The sequence below is a fragment of the Hemitrygon akajei genome, chromosome 23 (genome assembly GCF_048418815.1).
Source record: "Hemitrygon akajei chromosome 23, sHemAka1.3, whole genome shotgun sequence".
Lineage (NCBI taxonomy): Eukaryota > Metazoa > Chordata > Chondrichthyes > Myliobatiformes > Dasyatidae > Hemitrygon > Hemitrygon akajei.
In genome coordinates this window covers 22,236,443-22,255,693 of record NC_133146.1, presented here as the reverse complement: position 1 = coordinate 22,255,693, position 19,251 = coordinate 22,236,443, and the positions used below count along the sequence as shown (strand labels likewise).

Here is a 19,251-nt window from a genome sequence, read left to right as displayed (position 1 = left end):
GACAGCTCTTCAATCAGATCATGAGTATAAAATTGCTATTTTAAAATTTTGTGCATGAAACAGGTAGAATCTCAATCAATTATCAAATTGTTATCATGACAGGAGCTACCACAATAAACTGTCACTTCCTGATTTTAAAGCAGCTTTATCCAGGATATTAAAACACTTAATAACAAGCTCAAACGAAGAGGAATGCACATGTCTGTTTAGTATAATGGAAACTGAAAATTAATGTTAAAAATAATTAATTTAAACTGCCAGGATTTCATGGGATTCAGTTTTTTCCCCTCTATTCATTCCCTACAATAAAAATAAAACACAAACTTTGGAATTTTAAATTAATATTAAACAAGATTATAATTTTTAAACAAACCAGGAAGCTTCCAGTGAAGTTTCAATTGGCCGATCTCAAATTGGACACAGGCTCTTTCTAATCAATGCACAAGTTAGGAAAAATTTGCCATTTCCCCAAACAGTCAAATACTTGACTCATGTCAATTCAGACATCATCTTTAGAGGTAGTGCGCTTTCAAATGCATATAAAATGTCATTAATACAAGAATGTTAAGAAAATCAATTTCATAACCCATGAGAATTGTGAATGCAACTACATAGATTGTAATTTTTGCCATCACCTTAAATTCCTGGGTGCTGCAATCCAAAGGATACTCAATTAGGTAAGGATGGTTACAACACTTCCTCAGCAGCATCAACACATTTTGCAGTTTTAAGTGAACTTCCTTTTCTTGTGGAACAGAAACATCCAAAACAGGCCTGTTGAGAAAATACGAATTATTGAGTTCCGAGCAAATATTTTACGATACCCATCTTAAATAAATGGCATTTTACAGATGGGCTGGTGATTCAAGCCCAATTTTGGAGCATGCAACCGATATTGACAGAAATAGTTTTCCAGATGTTATCTTTAAGTTGTTAGGCAAAAGACAAGATGACAAGGCACGGTTTCAAAAGTTGTTTTACCTCTGTTCAGATAATGTTTTGATGTTGCTGAACAATCCAATCATTACCCAAATTGTCACTGCCTTCTTCACCATGTACATTGTCATGAGATAACACTTCAGCGGGCTTCATGTGCTCCCTTTTGTCTATTTTCCAGCAGAGGTCGCCAGAGTACACAGGACCAGAGGACTTGATCTCACTCATGTGCCAATTAATTCTGTTCACACACAGGCAGTCGCTCACTACCTGCAATGACTCAACTAGCACTTAAGATTCTGAGGAATGGAATATGTCAGAACAAGTATTGTTTTAACATAGAGTGATCAGTTACCTAGGAGACTGGAAAACAAGTCCCCACAGTACAGACTTGCACGTGTTTAGATACACCAAACACTGATGTGCACACACAAGCTCTCAAATACCTTCAACATTTCCCAACCCTCTCCCTCGACCAATTTTCAATCATCCACCTCCAACCCAATCCACACTCTGCTTCAGTCCCTCCCACCCATGTCAGTTACCCTCAGACTGCATCTCCTTCCCCTTCCTCCCCATCACACCTTAAATCCCCTGCAATCACATCCTTCACCCACTTTCCAGATACTAAGCATCATCCCAGGACACCAGTTTCCTCCCTCCACTGTTCCAGACCACTGACTGCTGATTACCTTAATCCAAGCAGCCACAGTGCCCAAAGCCTTTAGCTTGACCCAGATTCCCCAAACGTGCTCCATCGAAGGGATGGATGAGCATAGTGTGGCAGAGAATCTTCAGCCACCTGCTTGAGGCTGCCTGGAATCAACCGATGGGAGGTCTCCGGGTGCTCTGTGGACAGCTTGGAATGTTCTGGCAGGTGATTTCCCAGCCCGAGGCAACTTCATCTTACAGAGGCAATACACTTGGCTGCCAACACTACTCAGCACTAATTAAACTAACAATTAAGTGCCCAACTAAACTAACCCTTTCTGTCTGCACAATTTCTATATCACTTCATATTTGCACATTCATGTGCCTATCCAAGAACCTCTTAAAACACCTCATTTGCCTCCACCACCACCTCTGGCAGCACCACTATGTGGTAAAACTTGCCCCACACACTTCCTTTGAACCTACCTTCTCACCTTCAATGCATGCCCTCTAATATTAGACAGTTCACACTGGAGAAGGAGAGACCAACTATCTACTCTACCCATGCCCCATATAACCTTATAAACTTATGTCTTGCCTCAGCCCCTACACATTGCTCCAGAGAAAATCACTCTAACCTGTCCAACCTCTCCCATAGCACATTCCCTCTAATGCAGACAGTATCCTTTTAAACATCTGCATCCTTCTCAAAGCCTTCATATCCTTACTATAATGGGGCACGTAGAAACAAATGCAATACTACAGACACATCCTTATAAAGTTACAACATAACTTTCTAACTCGTGAACATAATAAACAGAAGCGTAACGTACACATCCTTCACTACCTCATTAAACTGAGCAGTCACTTTCAGGGAGCTATGGACTTACAAGATCCCCTTGAACATCAACAATTTTAAGGGTCTTGCCATTAACAGTTACTATAGTCTTACACTTCATCTTCCAAAGTGCAACATTTCACATTTGGCTGGATTAAATACATCTGCCATTTTTCCACCCATTTCTGCAGCTGATCTATTTCCTTCTGTATCCTTGGGCAAACTCCTACACCAATCACACCACCACCAGTCTTTATCACGTAGCCTCTAATTTGCCTAGACATGCCACTATTTCAAGAAGGCATTAGATCATTTTCCTGTGCAAAGATGTGAGGAGATGTGAACTTCTGCACCAGACAACCAGCACTAGGCTCCAAATGTTATAAAGCAACATCTAGATGCAATATTCCAGATTAGAACGACTACCAAACATTTATAATGCCTTCACTTTTTTCTACATGAATTGTCAGACAAATCTATGTCCAGATTATTGTAATCAAATCCCATAGACTTCCGCTGTATTTTATTAATCCGGACATGGTAGAATGGTGGCAGTTTGTGGGGGGTTTTGTTTAGTGGAAAAAGAGTTCCCTCCTGGCCTATAGCATCCAGAGCAACAGCAAGGTACACAAAAGATGAGACCTACTTGCAATCCACAATGGAGCCTTTCCCCAAGGGCCAATATGACCTGACAGTAAGATGGTAATATCTTTGTGGGGAAAAAAATCATAGATCCTCAACCTCAGGTCAATGCAGTCACTGACCTTTACAATTCATAGTCCTTCCACTTAATGACTGGGACCAACTTTTTTTTAAAAAAACAAAAAGGGTCTGCACTAGCAAATCCATTTGTTGTGTGGTTTTGGTCACTGGATGAGAGCAGATTCTCTGCAAGAGTCAAATAAAGATAAATTTGATCCTTGTGCAGGACGTGTTTGGATGAGCCCTGCTGAGCTGACATTTTCATTTTGTGCCCACAATTCTATTGCACCATTTTGTCAATAAAACATTAAAATAGGTGGAGATTATAACAGAAGCAAAAGTAGACAACGGTAATGGCTAGTCACAGTTGACGCCAATCACCAACCTCTGTTCGCAGGTATCCTGCTGCGTGACTGCAATCAGTTTCTCCAATTTATCATCATCATAATTTTCTGAATAATTTATATGTTTTCTGCTTCGACGCTTCGGCCGCCCTGAAGAAGTCAGTTGTGGCTTTTCCTGTTCAGACTGTTGGAGTGGAGAGAGAGAAAGAGAGAGAGAGGTTATGTAGCAAGCTCAACACTTCATTTATAGAATACAACAAACATAATGCCCTGCAACACACACAAAATGCTGGAGGAACTCAGCATCTATGGAAAAGAGTACAGTCGACATTTCGGGCTGAGACATCCACTGTACTCTTTTCCAGAGATGCTGCCTGGCCCTGCTGAGTTTCTCCAGCATTTTGGGTGTTGCTCAGATTTCCAGCTTCTGTAGATTTTCTCTTGTAATGTAATGCCCTGGTTATGATTTCCACTGCTGTGCTGTAGGTATTCCATTTTAGCAGTTCCTGTAAAAGGAGTGTCTCCTGCTGGTAGAACGTTTCAGCTAGAGACAAGAAGCCCTGGTGCTCAACTTAGGAATGCTGTATCAGCCAATCAAGATGACTGAATCAGGAGACAGTGCGAAAAAGCGAGTGGAGAGATTTGTGATGGACAGTATTCTGGTTTGGAGTTTTTTTTAAGGCAGGAGCTGGGAAGAGATCAGGAGGGAAGATACCACAGAATGCCGCTGGAAGGACATTCCCCATTGCATGAAGTGCTTTGTGCAGATGAATAGCCCTAAGGAGGAAGGACCAATACTCCTGAGAGACAGCTCATTTATTCAAGATGGATTTCGAGCGAAGTTCGTAATGTGGTCTATGCTTTCACGCAGACCATGGGTTCAGCATGTGAGGAAACAACTCCTCCAGGAAGAGCTCCAACTTCATGTTCACTTCGCACTGATTTAACCATAATAGCTCTTTTTTATTTTATTTTCTCTTTCCTATGAACTGTGATAAAGCTGAAATTTGTAAATATACTTTATAATTTTAAGTGGTGTACGATCCGTCATTTCTTGCTGACCAATAATTGTGTATGGGCAGTATTTACACAGCATTCATTCAAATCGAGGTTTCTTTAATTGGAACATCACAACATTCCTGTTCAGTTGAACCCCAAGTTGTACCGACCCTAGACATATATTGTTTATGAAATGTGCCCTTCTCACTGCTAACAAGCAAAGTTTGTTTACAAGCCCGATGAGGGGGCTACACAAAGAAAAGAGCAACTTAACAAAGTAGCTTCCCACATATTTATACTATAATCATACCTCCTGTCCCAGCAGTGTCCTGATGGTCTTATTAACTATGGCCATGTAGAATGACTCCTGCTTCTTGCTCAGAGGTGCATAAACCACAACCTCTCGCTTTGGAGGAATATCCAGAGTGACATCAGATTTCAACCTTCTCAGCAGGAACGGAGTTAGGATCTGCAACAGTCAAAGTGTTCCACACAGACTTTATTTTTTTTCCCCAAAAGCACTGGAGTATAAAAGGAGGGTGCTGCATTGATAAAAGCCTCCATTAAGAGGAGTGTGCCAAGTTTTAAGAAGCATAGAGTTCAGAGGGATCAGAGGTCAAATTATAAGAACAGCCAAACAGACAGAGGAGCCACAAACAATATTTTTATTAATACAACTGAATGATAAGAATACCAAAAGTGGAAAGACCAAAGCATCAAGTCAAGGAAATGCAGCTCATCTATCAGAACAAAAGAAACCAGTAATGTTGTAATCACTAACAAATGAGACACAGCTTTAGAATTATGGGGCTTTCTAGAACCAAAATAAATACATTTTGAGATTGGGGGAGAGGTGAGAAGGAATTAGCCAAGTCTCAGCAAAGAATGATTAGCAAGAGATACAAACTGCAAATTAACTATGACTATAAAGCATTTATGTAGCAAATCTGCCAATGCCTCTGTTTGAGAGACATACAACAATAGGGATATTAAGGTTAAAATTTTAGTGTATTTAGTGACATCAAACATATCATTTTAAATTGCACCACAGTAATGATTTGCCATTTTAGAAAACAAATTTTTCAACACATTCGTTTCAATTCCACACCCACCACGCCAAAATGCTCATTGTTGTCATTATTCTATTAATATTAAATATTTTATTTTCCTTTAAAAGAGCCCAAAAACACCAAATGGGAGCAGAGGCTAAAGTGATAATTAGCAGGAAACCTGGCCAACAGTTTTTGGTGTCTGTACCCTGAGATCCAACAGTCTTAACACAGGCAGGACACTTCTGAGATTGGAGACTTCAAATAAAGAAGATAGTGAAGCCTCTTACAATCAACAAAATATATGCGGAGGTGGGGAGGCAAAAACCACAAATTAGGACACACAGAGGACAGGATGCAGTCTCAGACAGTCATTACTGCACAGACCTCCAATGATTCAGGACCCACTACCATTTTGTGCGCAATTGAACATTTGTGGCAATTTTGGAGTAATGTCCTATTTTGGACATGCAAGAAGTTGAGGACACATAAAAGTTGATTTGGGATAGCAGAATATGGCCACATTGATTATATATTTTTATATTTTAAACAAGAGATTCTGCAAATGCTGGAAATCCAGAACAACACACAGAATGCTGGAAGAACTCAGCAGGTCATACAGCATCTATGAAAATGAATAAACAGTCAACATTTTGCACCAAGACCCTGCATCAAGACAGAATTATATATTTTTAATTGCTCAAAAAAATAAATTAGACAGTATACTTGATATTTCTCCCTATTCAGTATCCTGACTATGCAGCCTTAACTGTTAATCCATGGTATTGCAGCAATGATGACAGCTGACATTAGCCATTATCCTTGTGATGTTCAGTGTGAAATTCCTGAACTTCTATGTGACAAATTTCCATATCTCTCGAACCCATATGGACACCAATGGCAAGCCCTCACTCAATCTCCAAGCCCTGTAGCAGGCTACACACAGCACAGGATTTGAGACCATATTGCAATGGTGATAAGACGAAAGTTACTTCATTTTGTGTGTGTTTAATGTTTTACTTGTGCATTTTTAGATTTTAAAAATTTGTTCAATTTTAAATTATTCAAAAATTAACATTTATTAAATAAACAATAGTTAATATTGTCAAATATTAAAATGGCAGAATAGTAGTGCCATTTAGAAACTGCTTTAAAATTCCTGACAGTTTGGGCAGCCTGTAAAACAGGGTCTGGGCCTTTGACAGCTGTCAGCAGAAAGCAGGAGTTACTGCACTATTCAGATCAGGTCCGAGGAGGGAACAGTTTAGATCCCGCCGCCCCCCCCCCCCCCCCCCCACTCCTGCCATTCTGATCAAGCCAGAACAGATCTGGGAAGACCATGTACACTTGTATTAAAGTGCAGGCCTTAAGCCAACAGAACTTGGCTCAGTGTTTCATGTTCTGGTAGTCAGTATTTTTATCCAAGTTCTGGATTTGCTTCATTTATATGTTTTAGTTGTTTTTAATAGCTATGATATTGTGACCTCCCAAATAAACAATGAATTGAAGTTCAACACAGGAATTCAATTTGAGAAGCAGAAATACATTTCACTCTACACATTTCATTACTGTACAAGTCTATTTCCTGTTGCAGTTTCCCAGTAAAACTTCAAAAATTACATAATGAGAAACGTTAGGGATCAAGGTTATCGTTTGAGGCAGTGAATAAAAGGAATCACATCTGTGTTTCCATCACATGGTCTGGCCTCGAGTACAACAGTGCTGCATTGGATTAATGACTAGATGTCCAGATGAGCAATCCAGGATAAATTCAAATCTCACTACAGCAACAGTGGAATTTATATTCATTCCAGAGTGTCCAATTTTGAGAAAAAAGTCTCTACAGTGATAATGTTGGATTTTTTTTTTAAACTCCACACAAAGACTTCCTGCCTGGTCTGCAAGGGAACTTCAACAACACACATGACCCTCTGTTAACAAGCTGTACTGAAATAGATAAAATGAAGAAAACACTCAGCATTAACCTTGGCTCCAAGTTCAGACATTGCAAAGTCACTCCCAACCCAACTGACCCTGCCATACTGCTCCCTCAAACACCTAGGGTCTGGTGTCAACACTGGGAGAGCTGCTAAAATGGGTCAAGCAACAGCCTAATGTGAATCATTCCTTACACTCATCACTCTTTCATCACAATACTTGGGGGTACATCCACTGTGAGTATAGTGGCTTACAAGCAAGGTGTTACAATGGGGGTGGGGGAGAAGAGGAAGGAGAGAGTTCTTCAAAATGGCTTGATGCTGCTTCTTGTTGGTTCAGTAAGGAACACAAATGGACACGTCGGGAAAAGCATCAGGCTTATTAAAAATGAGGTGCAAACTGAGAAGAATTACAAGTCTAAACAGTATACAGCACAGTTAGCCGAGCCCACACTCAATGCCATGTATCAATCCTCTGCAGTTCTATCAGCCATAGTCATTAATGGTGGTGACTAAAAGACCTGACAGGAGGAAGCAACCTGAATTAGATTACAGAGGCAGAGACACTATATTTCAAAATCATAATTATGCAAATTTGGAGGGTGTAAACTTGCTAATCCACAAACAGCTGGAAATCGAAATACTTAATCTTTATTTTATGCAAGACAATGGAACCTTGGCCCAAAATGTCAGCTGTACTCTTCTCCATAGATGCTGCCTGGTCTGCTGAGTTCCTGCAGCATTTAGAGCACTTTGCTCGGTTTTTCAGCATCTGCAGATTTTCACTTACTTATGATTGGATTAAATGACCTCGTCAGTGACATAAATTTTTGTGATTTTATTTTGTTTTTTAATATTTATATAAGAAAAATAAAATATCTGAAAAAGATACTTCCAGTCATTCAAAAGATTGAAATCTCTTCAATGAATGCAACAGTTTCAAAAGAGAACAACGGGGGAATCTAAATAACGAGTTGGAAACAAAGCGAAAGAGATACAAGTGGTAAGCAGAATGTTAAGCATCTACGTTGAGACTCAGTATTTATCAATACATTTTCATAGAGGTGACTACCTGGTGAAGCATATGCAGAATATTTTGTTCCCGTTCACTTGCAACTATATCCTCAACATTTTCTGTGATGCTGGATATATCAAACCAAGATTCAAAACTGGGGACAAAGAACAGATTTAGTATTATCTTACTAATTTAATACTGTACACAGTCTAATGTTCTATATAACCTTTAATTTCCCTAACTCTAGGCAAGTGACAGAAACACCAAGGCCAACTTGCATAACACATCATCACTTTATTTTAAACCTGAATTGTTGGTGTAAAGACTGATATTCAGATTCTAAACAGATGAGTTATTTGCATTAAAAATAAATCAGTAGATTAATATATAAAACAAGAATGTAATTCACTTGTTCTCTACGATCCTACACTGAAACTTGCTTCAGTGCTAAATTAATTAAGCTGATCTCCCAAACCTGTCCAAATGCTTATTTTTCTTTGCCAGGCTAGAAGAGAGGTTAATATACAAGGTCAATACAGCAAAATAAGAGTTGCCATTTATCTAAACAAAATACAACCAATCATGTAACAAAGGCAGATGATGTTAACCTTACAAAATAAAATTTGAGTCAATAAACTAAGGGGACACCTCAAACTCTTGTCTCACTTCTCGCTAATCCTTGGCACCTCAGAATATACAATCAAAGCTAATTTCACTCCCCCCACCCCCAGAGAAGAGAGTATTCTGTGTAATTTTGGGTTTACAACATCTTTAGATGCCATTTCTAAACCTGTCAAAAATATTTTTGATATTACATCTGCGAACTTAACTAGCAACCTGAATAACTAAACTTCTGACAGTAAACTCATTATTTTTAGCTACAAAAGTTAAATTTTGGATTTTTAAGGCAAAGGTACTACTCCACAAAGGCTTTACAAGGTATGCTTAGTCAAATATGCAAATTTTAAAGGACTGATAAGGATGATAGAAAAGACGAATGCAGCAAAGCTTTCCTTTATCATCTCATAGCAAAGAATAATTGCTTCTGAATTTAGGGCTATTCAAATTCACTTAATGAAAGGGAATTTCAATCTATCTTAATTCACATTAGGTGGAATTTAGATGGGCTATCACAACAGGCCATTTATTGTGTTGATGTTCAGTATGCCCAGGAACGTTATTCTAGCCCATAATAGTACAGCAAACTCAGACAACTGTAAACAAAGTATGCCAAGTGTAACCTAACCCTCTGCTTGAGGTAGATCCTTTAACAAAAAAAAGAACTGCAGATTAAAATCCCTTCAAAATACGTACCTTTTCAAGTCATCAAAAACATCAGGTAATAGAAAGTTAAGCAATGACCAGAGCTCCGCTAAGTTATTCTGTAGAGGGGTTCCAGTCAACAGCAGCTTGTTGTCAGTGTTGAATCGTTTCAGCTCTTGAATCAGGCGACAGTTTAAGTTCTTGATTCTATGGCCTTCATCCACTATGAGATATTTCCAGTGACAATTCTGTTTATTTTGTAGGAAAAAATACACAATATTAAACTTGATAACATTAGCACTACAGGAATTAATGAGGCATTATCCCCTTCACTTCTTCTCCAACTGCAGTCCAGCAAGTCTTCTTGGAGATCCTACAGCTGCCATTACTTCACTCAATGTTCAACCACAGACAAGCTGAGATAAAGCAATGGCTAGGTTATCTACATTACACTTAGCAGAGATCACAGGCTGGCCCCAACTAACAGATTTTACTTTGACAGCAACAATAGGATGGTTGACTGATGGTTGAGGATGGTTGACTGATGGTTGATCTGTTCACTTGAAGTCTCAAAATCCAAAATATTATAAATAATGAATGCTCAAACATAAAATTTTCCAGTAGCTTAGACTTCAGGGCAGGGTAACAGTCATGAGTTGGCTTGCTCAAACACAATCTCATGGGTACACAAGATTGGGTTACGCTGAATATTAGGCAGAGCTTGCTGGCAAGTCACAATATACTCTTAGCAATGAAGAAAAAGTAGCTCAGAACTATATTTCAACATTCAACAGTACAGCAAAGCAAGAGTAACAATCGAAAAGTTGTGAAGAGACCAATCACTGCAGATCTTAATTCTTAAAACGAACCCAAAAAAACCCACGGAATACCAATGACGTCTCACTGGTCAACGAACAATTAATGATACTCCAGTACTCATCTTTGACATGATAAATTTTCTGATTAAAAAATGGCCATAAGTTTATCTAATAGCACCCTGGTCATAATTGTAATGAAATGAAAAAAATAATATTTTGGTGGTGTGGATAGTAGATGAGTTTACCCCAAGTCTGGAAGACTCACTGCTCTTCACTGAGTGTCAAGGAAACACCCATTGAACCAGTCAAAAGGTGGTACAAAGGATGAATGACATTCTCAAACCAGCACTTGAAAGACAAGAAGCTTTGCTCAAACTATGTACATATCCCCATATCCTGCAAGAGTTGAATTTGACATCTCTCCTCGACAATGACTTTGAACCTCGTGCTTCTGGCAGCAATCCAAAATCTGAGCCCCCCCCTCCCACCACCAAAATTTTAAACAAATTGCCTGCTTGCCTCACTCACCTGGAAATACTTCCTGTCTCTCATTGCAATTTCATAAGAAGTGACCACCACTGGTAGGATGTGTAGAGACCCCTGTCGTTTGTGAATTTTACGCAGCTTTTGATGGCGATCCTTTTGGTTCCCATGATAGAGTAGCACAGGAATCTAAAATACAGAGGAAAACATCAAAATGCACTCTGAAATTATTGGAGTATAAAAGTTGCATTGTTTGCTGTGTAACCAAAACTATGTAGTCATGCTACGCATGTATCCAATTTAGTAGGAGAATGAAATCTTAAGAATGTAGAAGATAATGGTGTGTTGAGAGGCTAGCTAAGAGATGTAGATTATGCAGTCAGCTTTGAGTTTGCTATTTGCTATGCATGTATCTAATTTAGTAAGAGAATTAAGAATATAGAAGATAATGGGGTGTTAATGAGAGGTAGCTAAGAGATGTAGATTAGAACAAGTCAATGGGTAGAAACAATCGATTAAGTCAATGGGTAGAAAACAATCGTGGAGGATGTACTTGTGATACACAACTGTAGACGGATTGGATATGCTAATGCAACTAAACCAGGAGATTACGATAGAAAAATGCTATGTACAAGGATCGGTGGGCAATCAGCGACTAGCTCAATGACAGCTTTGATTTGCAAATTAAAGTTTAACCCTTCTTGAAGAATCTTCTGCGTCTCCTGGTCATTTGTGGGGTACGGAAACCACAACAAAATCGGCAACCGCGGCAGGACCGGAAAGAGACCCACAGAAAGGAAACGGCAGATTGGAGACGCTTCCCAGTCCTCTAGGGACCCCCAGAAGGCTAACAGAATTAAGGGTGCACTCAAACAAAAGGTAAGCGCTTTTTGCGACAATTTGGACTGAGAATTCTGTTGGAACCACTGCCGAAGGGTCTTTCCGGTCCAAAGAATCTGGCAGAATTGGGGGTTAACAGGAGGCTCAGAGGGATCAAGAACACTGCAGTGAGGGTAAGTACAAATACCGGTAAGCTAATAAGAAGTTAAGTGAAGAAAAATTCCACGTGGTGTTGGTAAGTCCCTGTGGATACCGCTTCGTATGAAATGAAGGCCTGAACGGGCAGGGAAAGAAAAATAGAGAAAATCCCTGTGGATACCGCCTTAAGAGATAAGGGTCTGAATAGACGAGGTGCAAAGAGAAAGTTCTGTGGATACCGCTCTGAATAGAGGTCTGTATGGGCAGAACAGAATAGGAAACAAGGACAGTCCAATATAGTTTAAAGTGCTGGTAGATAGACTAGGCATAGAATTAGAGTAAATAATATTATCCAGTAAACGAACTGTGAATCTCTGAAATACTTTAAAAAGAGAGAACAACATGACAGGTAAAGGAACGGCAGTAGAGATTCTGAGCAAAAAATCCCGGTAAATAAATATGAGATCACGAAAACTTCAAAAAAATGGGAAAAGAACCAAAAACCTGGTCACAAAATGGCCAAGGAACGTTTGATGTAAGCTTGTTCGAAGAAACCAAAAGATAAATCTAAGAGGGCAAAAAAGAGAACAAGAAATGGAAGTGCTAAAACTCTTCAGAACGGAGGGAGAAAGGCTGAGGAGGACAGGTAGAATATTGATTACAAGCGGGGAAGACACTAAGGTGGTGGAGAAACAGCCTGTTAGAGAGAGAGGAAGGTACAGTGAGAAGCTGGCTTCAGCTCCGTACCCGGATGCAAAAGAAACAGAAAAGCCCCCTCCCTATAATGAGGAAGGAACCCCTAAGCAGTGACCCCTGCTGACGGGAACAGTAAACATGCAGGGAGAAGTACAAGTTTGGGATAATGAGGAGGAAAAAAGACAATACGAGAAGGAAAAAGCGGCGATATGGAAGGAGATACAGGCAGAAAGGATAAAGGTGGAACAGGCAAAGAGAGAAATGAAAGAAGAGATTGAACGGATGAAATACTTGAGAGAGGAAAAGGAGTATGAGGAGTATCGGTTATACCATAGAAACAGACTAGAAAAGAAAGTGGCTCATCAGGGCAGGAAGAGATGAGGCATTCAAGAGGAAGTGGAAAAAAGATAGGAGACGAGAGTCTTGGAGAAACACAAGAGAGAAAGGAATCAAGCACGAGTAAGGATTATGAGGAGTCCCTGCCACAGGTGTACAGACACGGGCAGGAAGAAAGAGAAGGTGACTCATTGGAGGAGCAAGAGTTAAGTGGAGAGAGAGAGAGGATGCGAGAATTTGTGGGGAAGAAGTAGGAGGCAGAAGCCTAGAAGAGCAGAAGGAGGCGGTAGGGAAGCGACTTGCGGAAGTAGAGAGAGAGCTAGATAAGTTACTGAGGGGATTGCCAGAGGAGATGTGAAAAATATCCAGGGGCCAACCAGGTATTGAATCAGGACAGAAAGGAAGGACTCCACAGGGAGACCGAGGGAAGAAGAGGACCCCGGAGAAATTTGTGTGGGAGGCAGTAAAGACATACCCTGAAACAGATGGGGAGTCAGGCGAGGAGGAGAGCCAGGGCAGGTGGAAAGAAGGAGGAAGAATGATGCCGTTGTTAGTTAAAGGATCAGGACAAGTGCAGTATATCCCTTGGGGATCCCAGGACCTAGAAGGGCTGAAAAACACTCTGCCCAATCTACATGAAGGAGCAGGGAAATGGATTAGAGCCTTTGAAGAAGAAACGGCGGGACGATTATTGGCTATGGGAGATTTGAAGGCACTATTGATAAGGTTGACGGGAACCTCCAAATTTAACGAACTAATGGAAATGGCTGGCATAGTAAACTCGAACGACCCGAGAACTGATGGAGACGGGTTTGACAGAGTGAGGCAGAGGGTATGGCAGGCCTTCAGGAAGCTTTATCCACCCAAAGTGGACCCCAAAGCCTTAAAGGGGGAATCCAATGGGAGACACTGAAAACCCAGCAGACTACGTAGAAAACCAGTTGAAAAGGTGGAGACTGGAGACTGAGCAAGAGGTGGAAAATAGCTTATTTATTACCACACTGTTCCGACATAGCATTTTGGATGCACTGCCTCCGCAAGTAAAATCCAAACTGGAGGAAGTGGTTGGGCTGACGTCAATGACCCCACAAGAATTTAGAGACCACGTAGTCCAAGCAGTTGAGAAATACCGGAAAGACAAACAAAGGTTGGCTGAGCAGCAGGAAGAGGTGCAAAGAAAGTTAATACAAATGCAGCTCGAAGAACTCAAAAAGAGGGAAAAAGAGAAAAGCAAAAAGAAGCTGCCAGCAACCACAGGTCCGAGTACAGCCATCGAACTGGATGAAGCACCGCTATTTGGAGGAACCGATCATACTGTAAGACAAGGGCCGGAAAACCCCCATGCCAATAATCAACGTCTTTGGAGGAGCATTCCCACAAATGCCCTATCAGGAACAGACTGAATTCAAACAGCCCAGACAGGACTGGAAGTCCCAAGGAGGGGAACAGAGGAGCTATGGGCAGAGGGGACCAGTGAGGAAACAGGAGGAAAGAGAGGTAGAGAGACTGTGCTGGGGATGTAATCAGCCAGGTCACGAGAAGAGATTGTCCGTTTACACCATGGCCTGTCACACACCAGCAGGAACCGATAAGAAGGGAACTAAAGTTTAGCCAAGGACCAGCCCCCACAGGCCAAAGCGGACCTGTGAACCCCTATGCGAGGTATTGGGGTGCCCCGAGAACTCGAGTGGGAAGGGACATTACCCAATGATAACAAGGGAGGCAGACGAGGAACCCATTGTTCAGGTTATGTTAGAAGGGCAACTGACACCAATGATGATAGATACTGGAGCCACGTACACTTGTGTACAGCCACAGTATGCCCCTTCCCATGTCAGGAAAGTTTATTAAGACGGTAGGGTTCTCGGGGAAAACACAGCTGACACAGTGCACGGCTCCAGTGCAGTTGAGAATGGGAAATAAAGGAATTGTTTTGCCGGTGCTAGTATTTAAAGGAACTCCGATTAATTTGTTAGGCAGAGTTGCCTTATTGAAACTGGAATTAAAATTAGAATGCACCAGAAATGGGCTGAGTGTGGAAAGAGCAGGGGCTCAATGATAGTGCGAGAAGACAAGAAGGCTAATGTCTTTTGGATAGGAGACATCGCAGATCAGATTCAGGAAACCTAGGAAAAATGGAAAAAGGGCGTGCAGGCTATATTACCCAGGGCTGCAATGCCCAAATCTGAGCTACACTGTACAGTGATTTTTGACGAGACTCAGAACAGGGAGTTAAGAGGAGAGATGGCACCTGGAGGCATGTACCCAACAGCACCTGGAAGGGGAGGCTGTGATAATTGGAAAGCAAGGGACAGCTTTACAAGTGGAACAAACACCTTTTTAGAAAAATGGTACAGGATACCGGAGGCTGTACCCCACGTAACGTTGTTGGTAAACAAGGGATATCAGTCTAAAGACTTAGGACCCTTAGTTAAGAGTGCTGAAACCGTAACAGTGTGGAGGAAAATCACGCCAGAGGTGTGGATATCAGAAGACAACAATTGCATTAAAATAATGGTAAATGTAGATATGGTAGGGACAGTGAGAGAGGTCGAAATAACTCCCCAACCACACATGCCATTGCTGGGAAAGGAAAGAGGCCAGCAGAAAGATAAAAGGTTAGATGAGTTGCCATCTATTCTGTGGTCACAGCATGACACAGACATAGGGAAAATAAAAACAGCTAGTCCTGTGGAAATAAGGCTGAAAAAAGGAGCAATTCCACCCAGGAGACCACAATACCCTCTAAGACCAGAAGCAGAAGAGGGAATAGCATCAACAGTGCAGGGGTTGCTTGAAATAGGAGTGCTTAAAAGAACAAACAGTCCATGCAATACCCCGTTGCTGCTGGTCTTAAAAGCAGATAAATCTAAGTGGAGATTGGTGCATGATTTGCAAGCGGTAAATGATGTGGTAGAGGACTGGCCAGCGGTAGTCCCCAAACCACACACGCTTTTGACTAATGTTCCACCAGAAGCAAGTTACTTTTCAGTGATTGATTTGTGTTCGGCTTTCTTCAGCATTCCCCTGGCTGACCAGTGTCAGTATCCGTTTGCATTTACTTAGAGGTGCTCAGTATAACCTATACCAGAATGCCGCAAGGGTTTAAACATTCACCACGTTTTTAATCAGGTGTTGAAGGCAGACCGAGAGGACATACCATTGGAAAGTACATTGTTACAGTATGTGGATGACCTGTTGATTTGTTCCCACAGTAAGGAACAGTGTGAGCAGGACACTATAACTCTATTAGGGAAGCTGGCGCACGGAGGACATAAAGCATCCAAAAAGAAACTGCAATTTTGCACGCAGCAAGTGGAATACTTAGGCAGGGTAATATTCAAGGGAGTGAAGGCGATAGCACCAGATCAGATTGAGGCAATAACTAAGGCCCCAAAACCCCAGACTGTCGGGCAGATGATTACGTTTTTGGGAATGGCAGGGTACAGCTCAGATTGGATAGGAGAATATGCTGAGATTGTGGCACCTTTGAGAAAGATAATGAAAGAAACAAGACATACAAATTTGAAGAACGGCTTACAGTGGAATGGAGAGGCAGAGATAGCTTTCAATACTATTAAGCAGGAATTGCAGTCAGCACCAGCATTAGCTTTGCCTGACTACGAGGTTTTTCATTTGTATGTATCCAACTGACAGGAGGGTTATGTCACAGCGGTTCTAACACAAGAGACAGGCACAGGAAAAGCAAAGCAGCCGATAGCATACTATAGTACGAGACTAGATGAGGTGGCTCAGGGGTATCCACCCTGTTATCAGGGATTGGCGGCGCTGTACTATGCATATGAAAAAGCATCATCTGTAACCCTGGGCTATCCTGTGACTCTGTACACACACCACAAAGTAGCAGAATTGCTGGAAAGAGGGAAATTTGTGCTGACGCCAGCCAGGATAGCAGCGTATCAGATGCTATTGACATTTCCTGACATAACTATACAGAGATGCACTACCAGTAATATAGCCCATTTTGTCCCTTTGGGCTATGAAGGAGAACCCCATGATTGTGTAGGGAAGACGACAAATTGAGAGCAGATTTACGGTCAGAACCACTAGAGGATGCAGATAAAAAGGTTTTGTTTGTAGATGGCTCTTGTTATAGGGATTATGATGGAAATCATGCAGGGTTCTCAGTAGTGCAGTAGGATCAGTCGAGCTATAAGATTATTAGGATGGAGTCCTGTCCCCAACTGTGTTCCACCCAACTAGCTGAAATCAAAGCCCTGACAGCTGCGTGTGAAATGATGGAAGGTGAGAAAGTAGACATCTATACTGATTCGGCATATGCTCATGGAGTATGCCATTTGTTCGGGGCAGTGTGGAAACAGAGAGGTTTTTAAAAAAAGCAGTGGAGATCCCATACAACATTGTCAGCAAATTCTAGACTTAACAAAAGCCATTATGAAACCTAAAGCATTGGCTATAGTAAAATGCCTGGCACATAAAAAGGGAAATGATGTAATAACAAAGGGAAATCAAGCTGCGGACGAGGCAGCCAGAAAAGCATCTGGATCTACATCAGCTGTCATTGCCCCCCAGGTAAGCCTAGCTCCAGAACCTGTGGTAGAGGACCTAATTGAAATACAAGGTAAGGCAACTTTGGCAGAACAGACAATGTGGAGACGAAGGGGGGCCAAGCAGAACCCGGAAGGCTTGTGGAGCACGGAAGACGGTTTGTTGGTAGCACCCACCCCTCTACTGACGATTCTGATTTCAGAAACGCATGGGATTGACCATTGTGCGGGGGGGGGGGATGTGATAAAGGAGGATGGTTTTTGGTCACCTTATTTACAGGCTTCAGTGGACTTGTCTTGTCACAGTGCGAGGTATGCGCACAGAATGCAGGGTTCAGACATCAGTTATTTGACTGGTTAGAAAGTAGACTCGGAGGATGGGGAACATGGCTGACTAAAATGGCAATAACTGACAGTCTGTTTTCTTCCTTGTCTCAAGTCTCTTGTAGTGCGTGCTGCATGCAAACAATTTCCGATGCTCGTGGCAATTACTGAAGCAAGCTTAGTGGAGAAAGAAACACCGAAAATGTATCGTTACAGCCTACACCACCTGCAGGATGAACAAGAGCAAAACGACAGTGTGGGAGTAGATTGTAAGGGCTTCTGAGTTTTTTTCCCTGTCTCAGGTACAAAGGGACAGGTTTTTGGCTCAGCGGCCCAGGGTAACAGGGAGAGAATACTTTTGAGGTCTTGGCGCAGAAAATTATAGTTTAACCTGAGATTTGGGAATAAGTGCTTGAGTTTATTGGGGCTTTTGTGCGCGGACTCTTAGTCTTCTTTCTCTGTGTGAGAGACCCTATGGGTCTCAAAGGGGGGATATATTGGAGTATAAAAGTTGCATTGTTTGCTGTGTAACCAAAACTATGTAGTCAGCTTTGAGCTTGCTATTTGCTACGCATGTATCCAATTTAGTAGGAGAATGAAATCTTAAGAATGTAGAAGATAATGGTGTGTTGAGAGGCTAGCTAAGAGATGTAGATTATGTAGTTAGCTTTGAGTTTGCTATTTGCTATGCATGTATCCAATTTAGTAGAATGAAATCTTAAGAATATAGAAGATAATGGGGTGTTAATGAGGTAGCTAAGAGATGTAGATTAGAACATTAGAACATGATTAAGTCAATGGGTAGAAACAATAGTGGTGGATGTACTTGTGATAATGCAACTAAACCAGGAGATTGCTATTTTAACAAATGCTATGTACAAGGGTCGGTGGGCAATCAGCGACTAGCTCAATGAATGTCTCAGCTTTGATTTGCAAATTAAAGTTTAACCCTTCTTGAAGAATCTTTTGCATCTCCTGGTCGTTTGTGGGGCATGAGAAACCACAACAAAATACACTTGCCAACATAAATGGGTGCTAGAATCAGGATCAACCACCAAACTAGTCTCACCTCTGGAGTAAATCTCTTGAACTCAGATACCCAATTTGGGAGAGTAGACAAAGGACCACAGACAAAGAAAGGTCCTGGGACCCCTCGCTCCACCATCATAGCTATCATGGCAATGCACTGGACAGTCTTTCCCAGGCCCATCTCATCCGCTAGAATTCCATTAATACCATTTTCCCACAGCATCTGAGAGAAAAATACATTAGCATTAGGAACAGCCTAAGATGCTCACACAAGTCAAATCCATCTTTAATCAAATCATTTCTTAATCTTTAAAATCCATTGTG

At 41.4% G+C, this 19,251-nt stretch overlaps 1 protein-coding gene across 6 annotated transcripts in view; it reads right to left on the bottom strand.

Annotated features, from left to right (window-relative positions):
- The window catches only part of hells (helicase, lymphoid specific), a 62,421-nt gene that overhangs the window by 20,907 nt on the left and 22,263 nt on the right, over window positions 1-19,251 (bottom strand). For all 6 annotated transcript variants that reach the window (XM_073027189.1, XM_073027187.1, XM_073027183.1 and 3 more), the window contains exons 9-15: window positions 18,968-19,150; window positions 11,081-11,224; window positions 9,786-9,982; window positions 8,529-8,625; window positions 4,781-4,939; window positions 3,513-3,655; window positions 636-774 (exon numbers count right to left, since the gene is read on the bottom strand). In XM_073027189.1, the coding sequence (XP_072883290.1) occupies window positions 636-774; window positions 3,513-3,655; window positions 4,781-4,939; window positions 8,529-8,625; window positions 9,786-9,982; window positions 11,081-11,224; window positions 18,968-19,150 (1,062 nt within the window). The remainder of the gene's footprint in view (window positions 1-635; window positions 775-3,512; window positions 3,656-4,780; window positions 4,940-8,528; window positions 8,626-9,785; window positions 9,983-11,080; window positions 11,225-18,967; window positions 19,151-19,251) is intronic.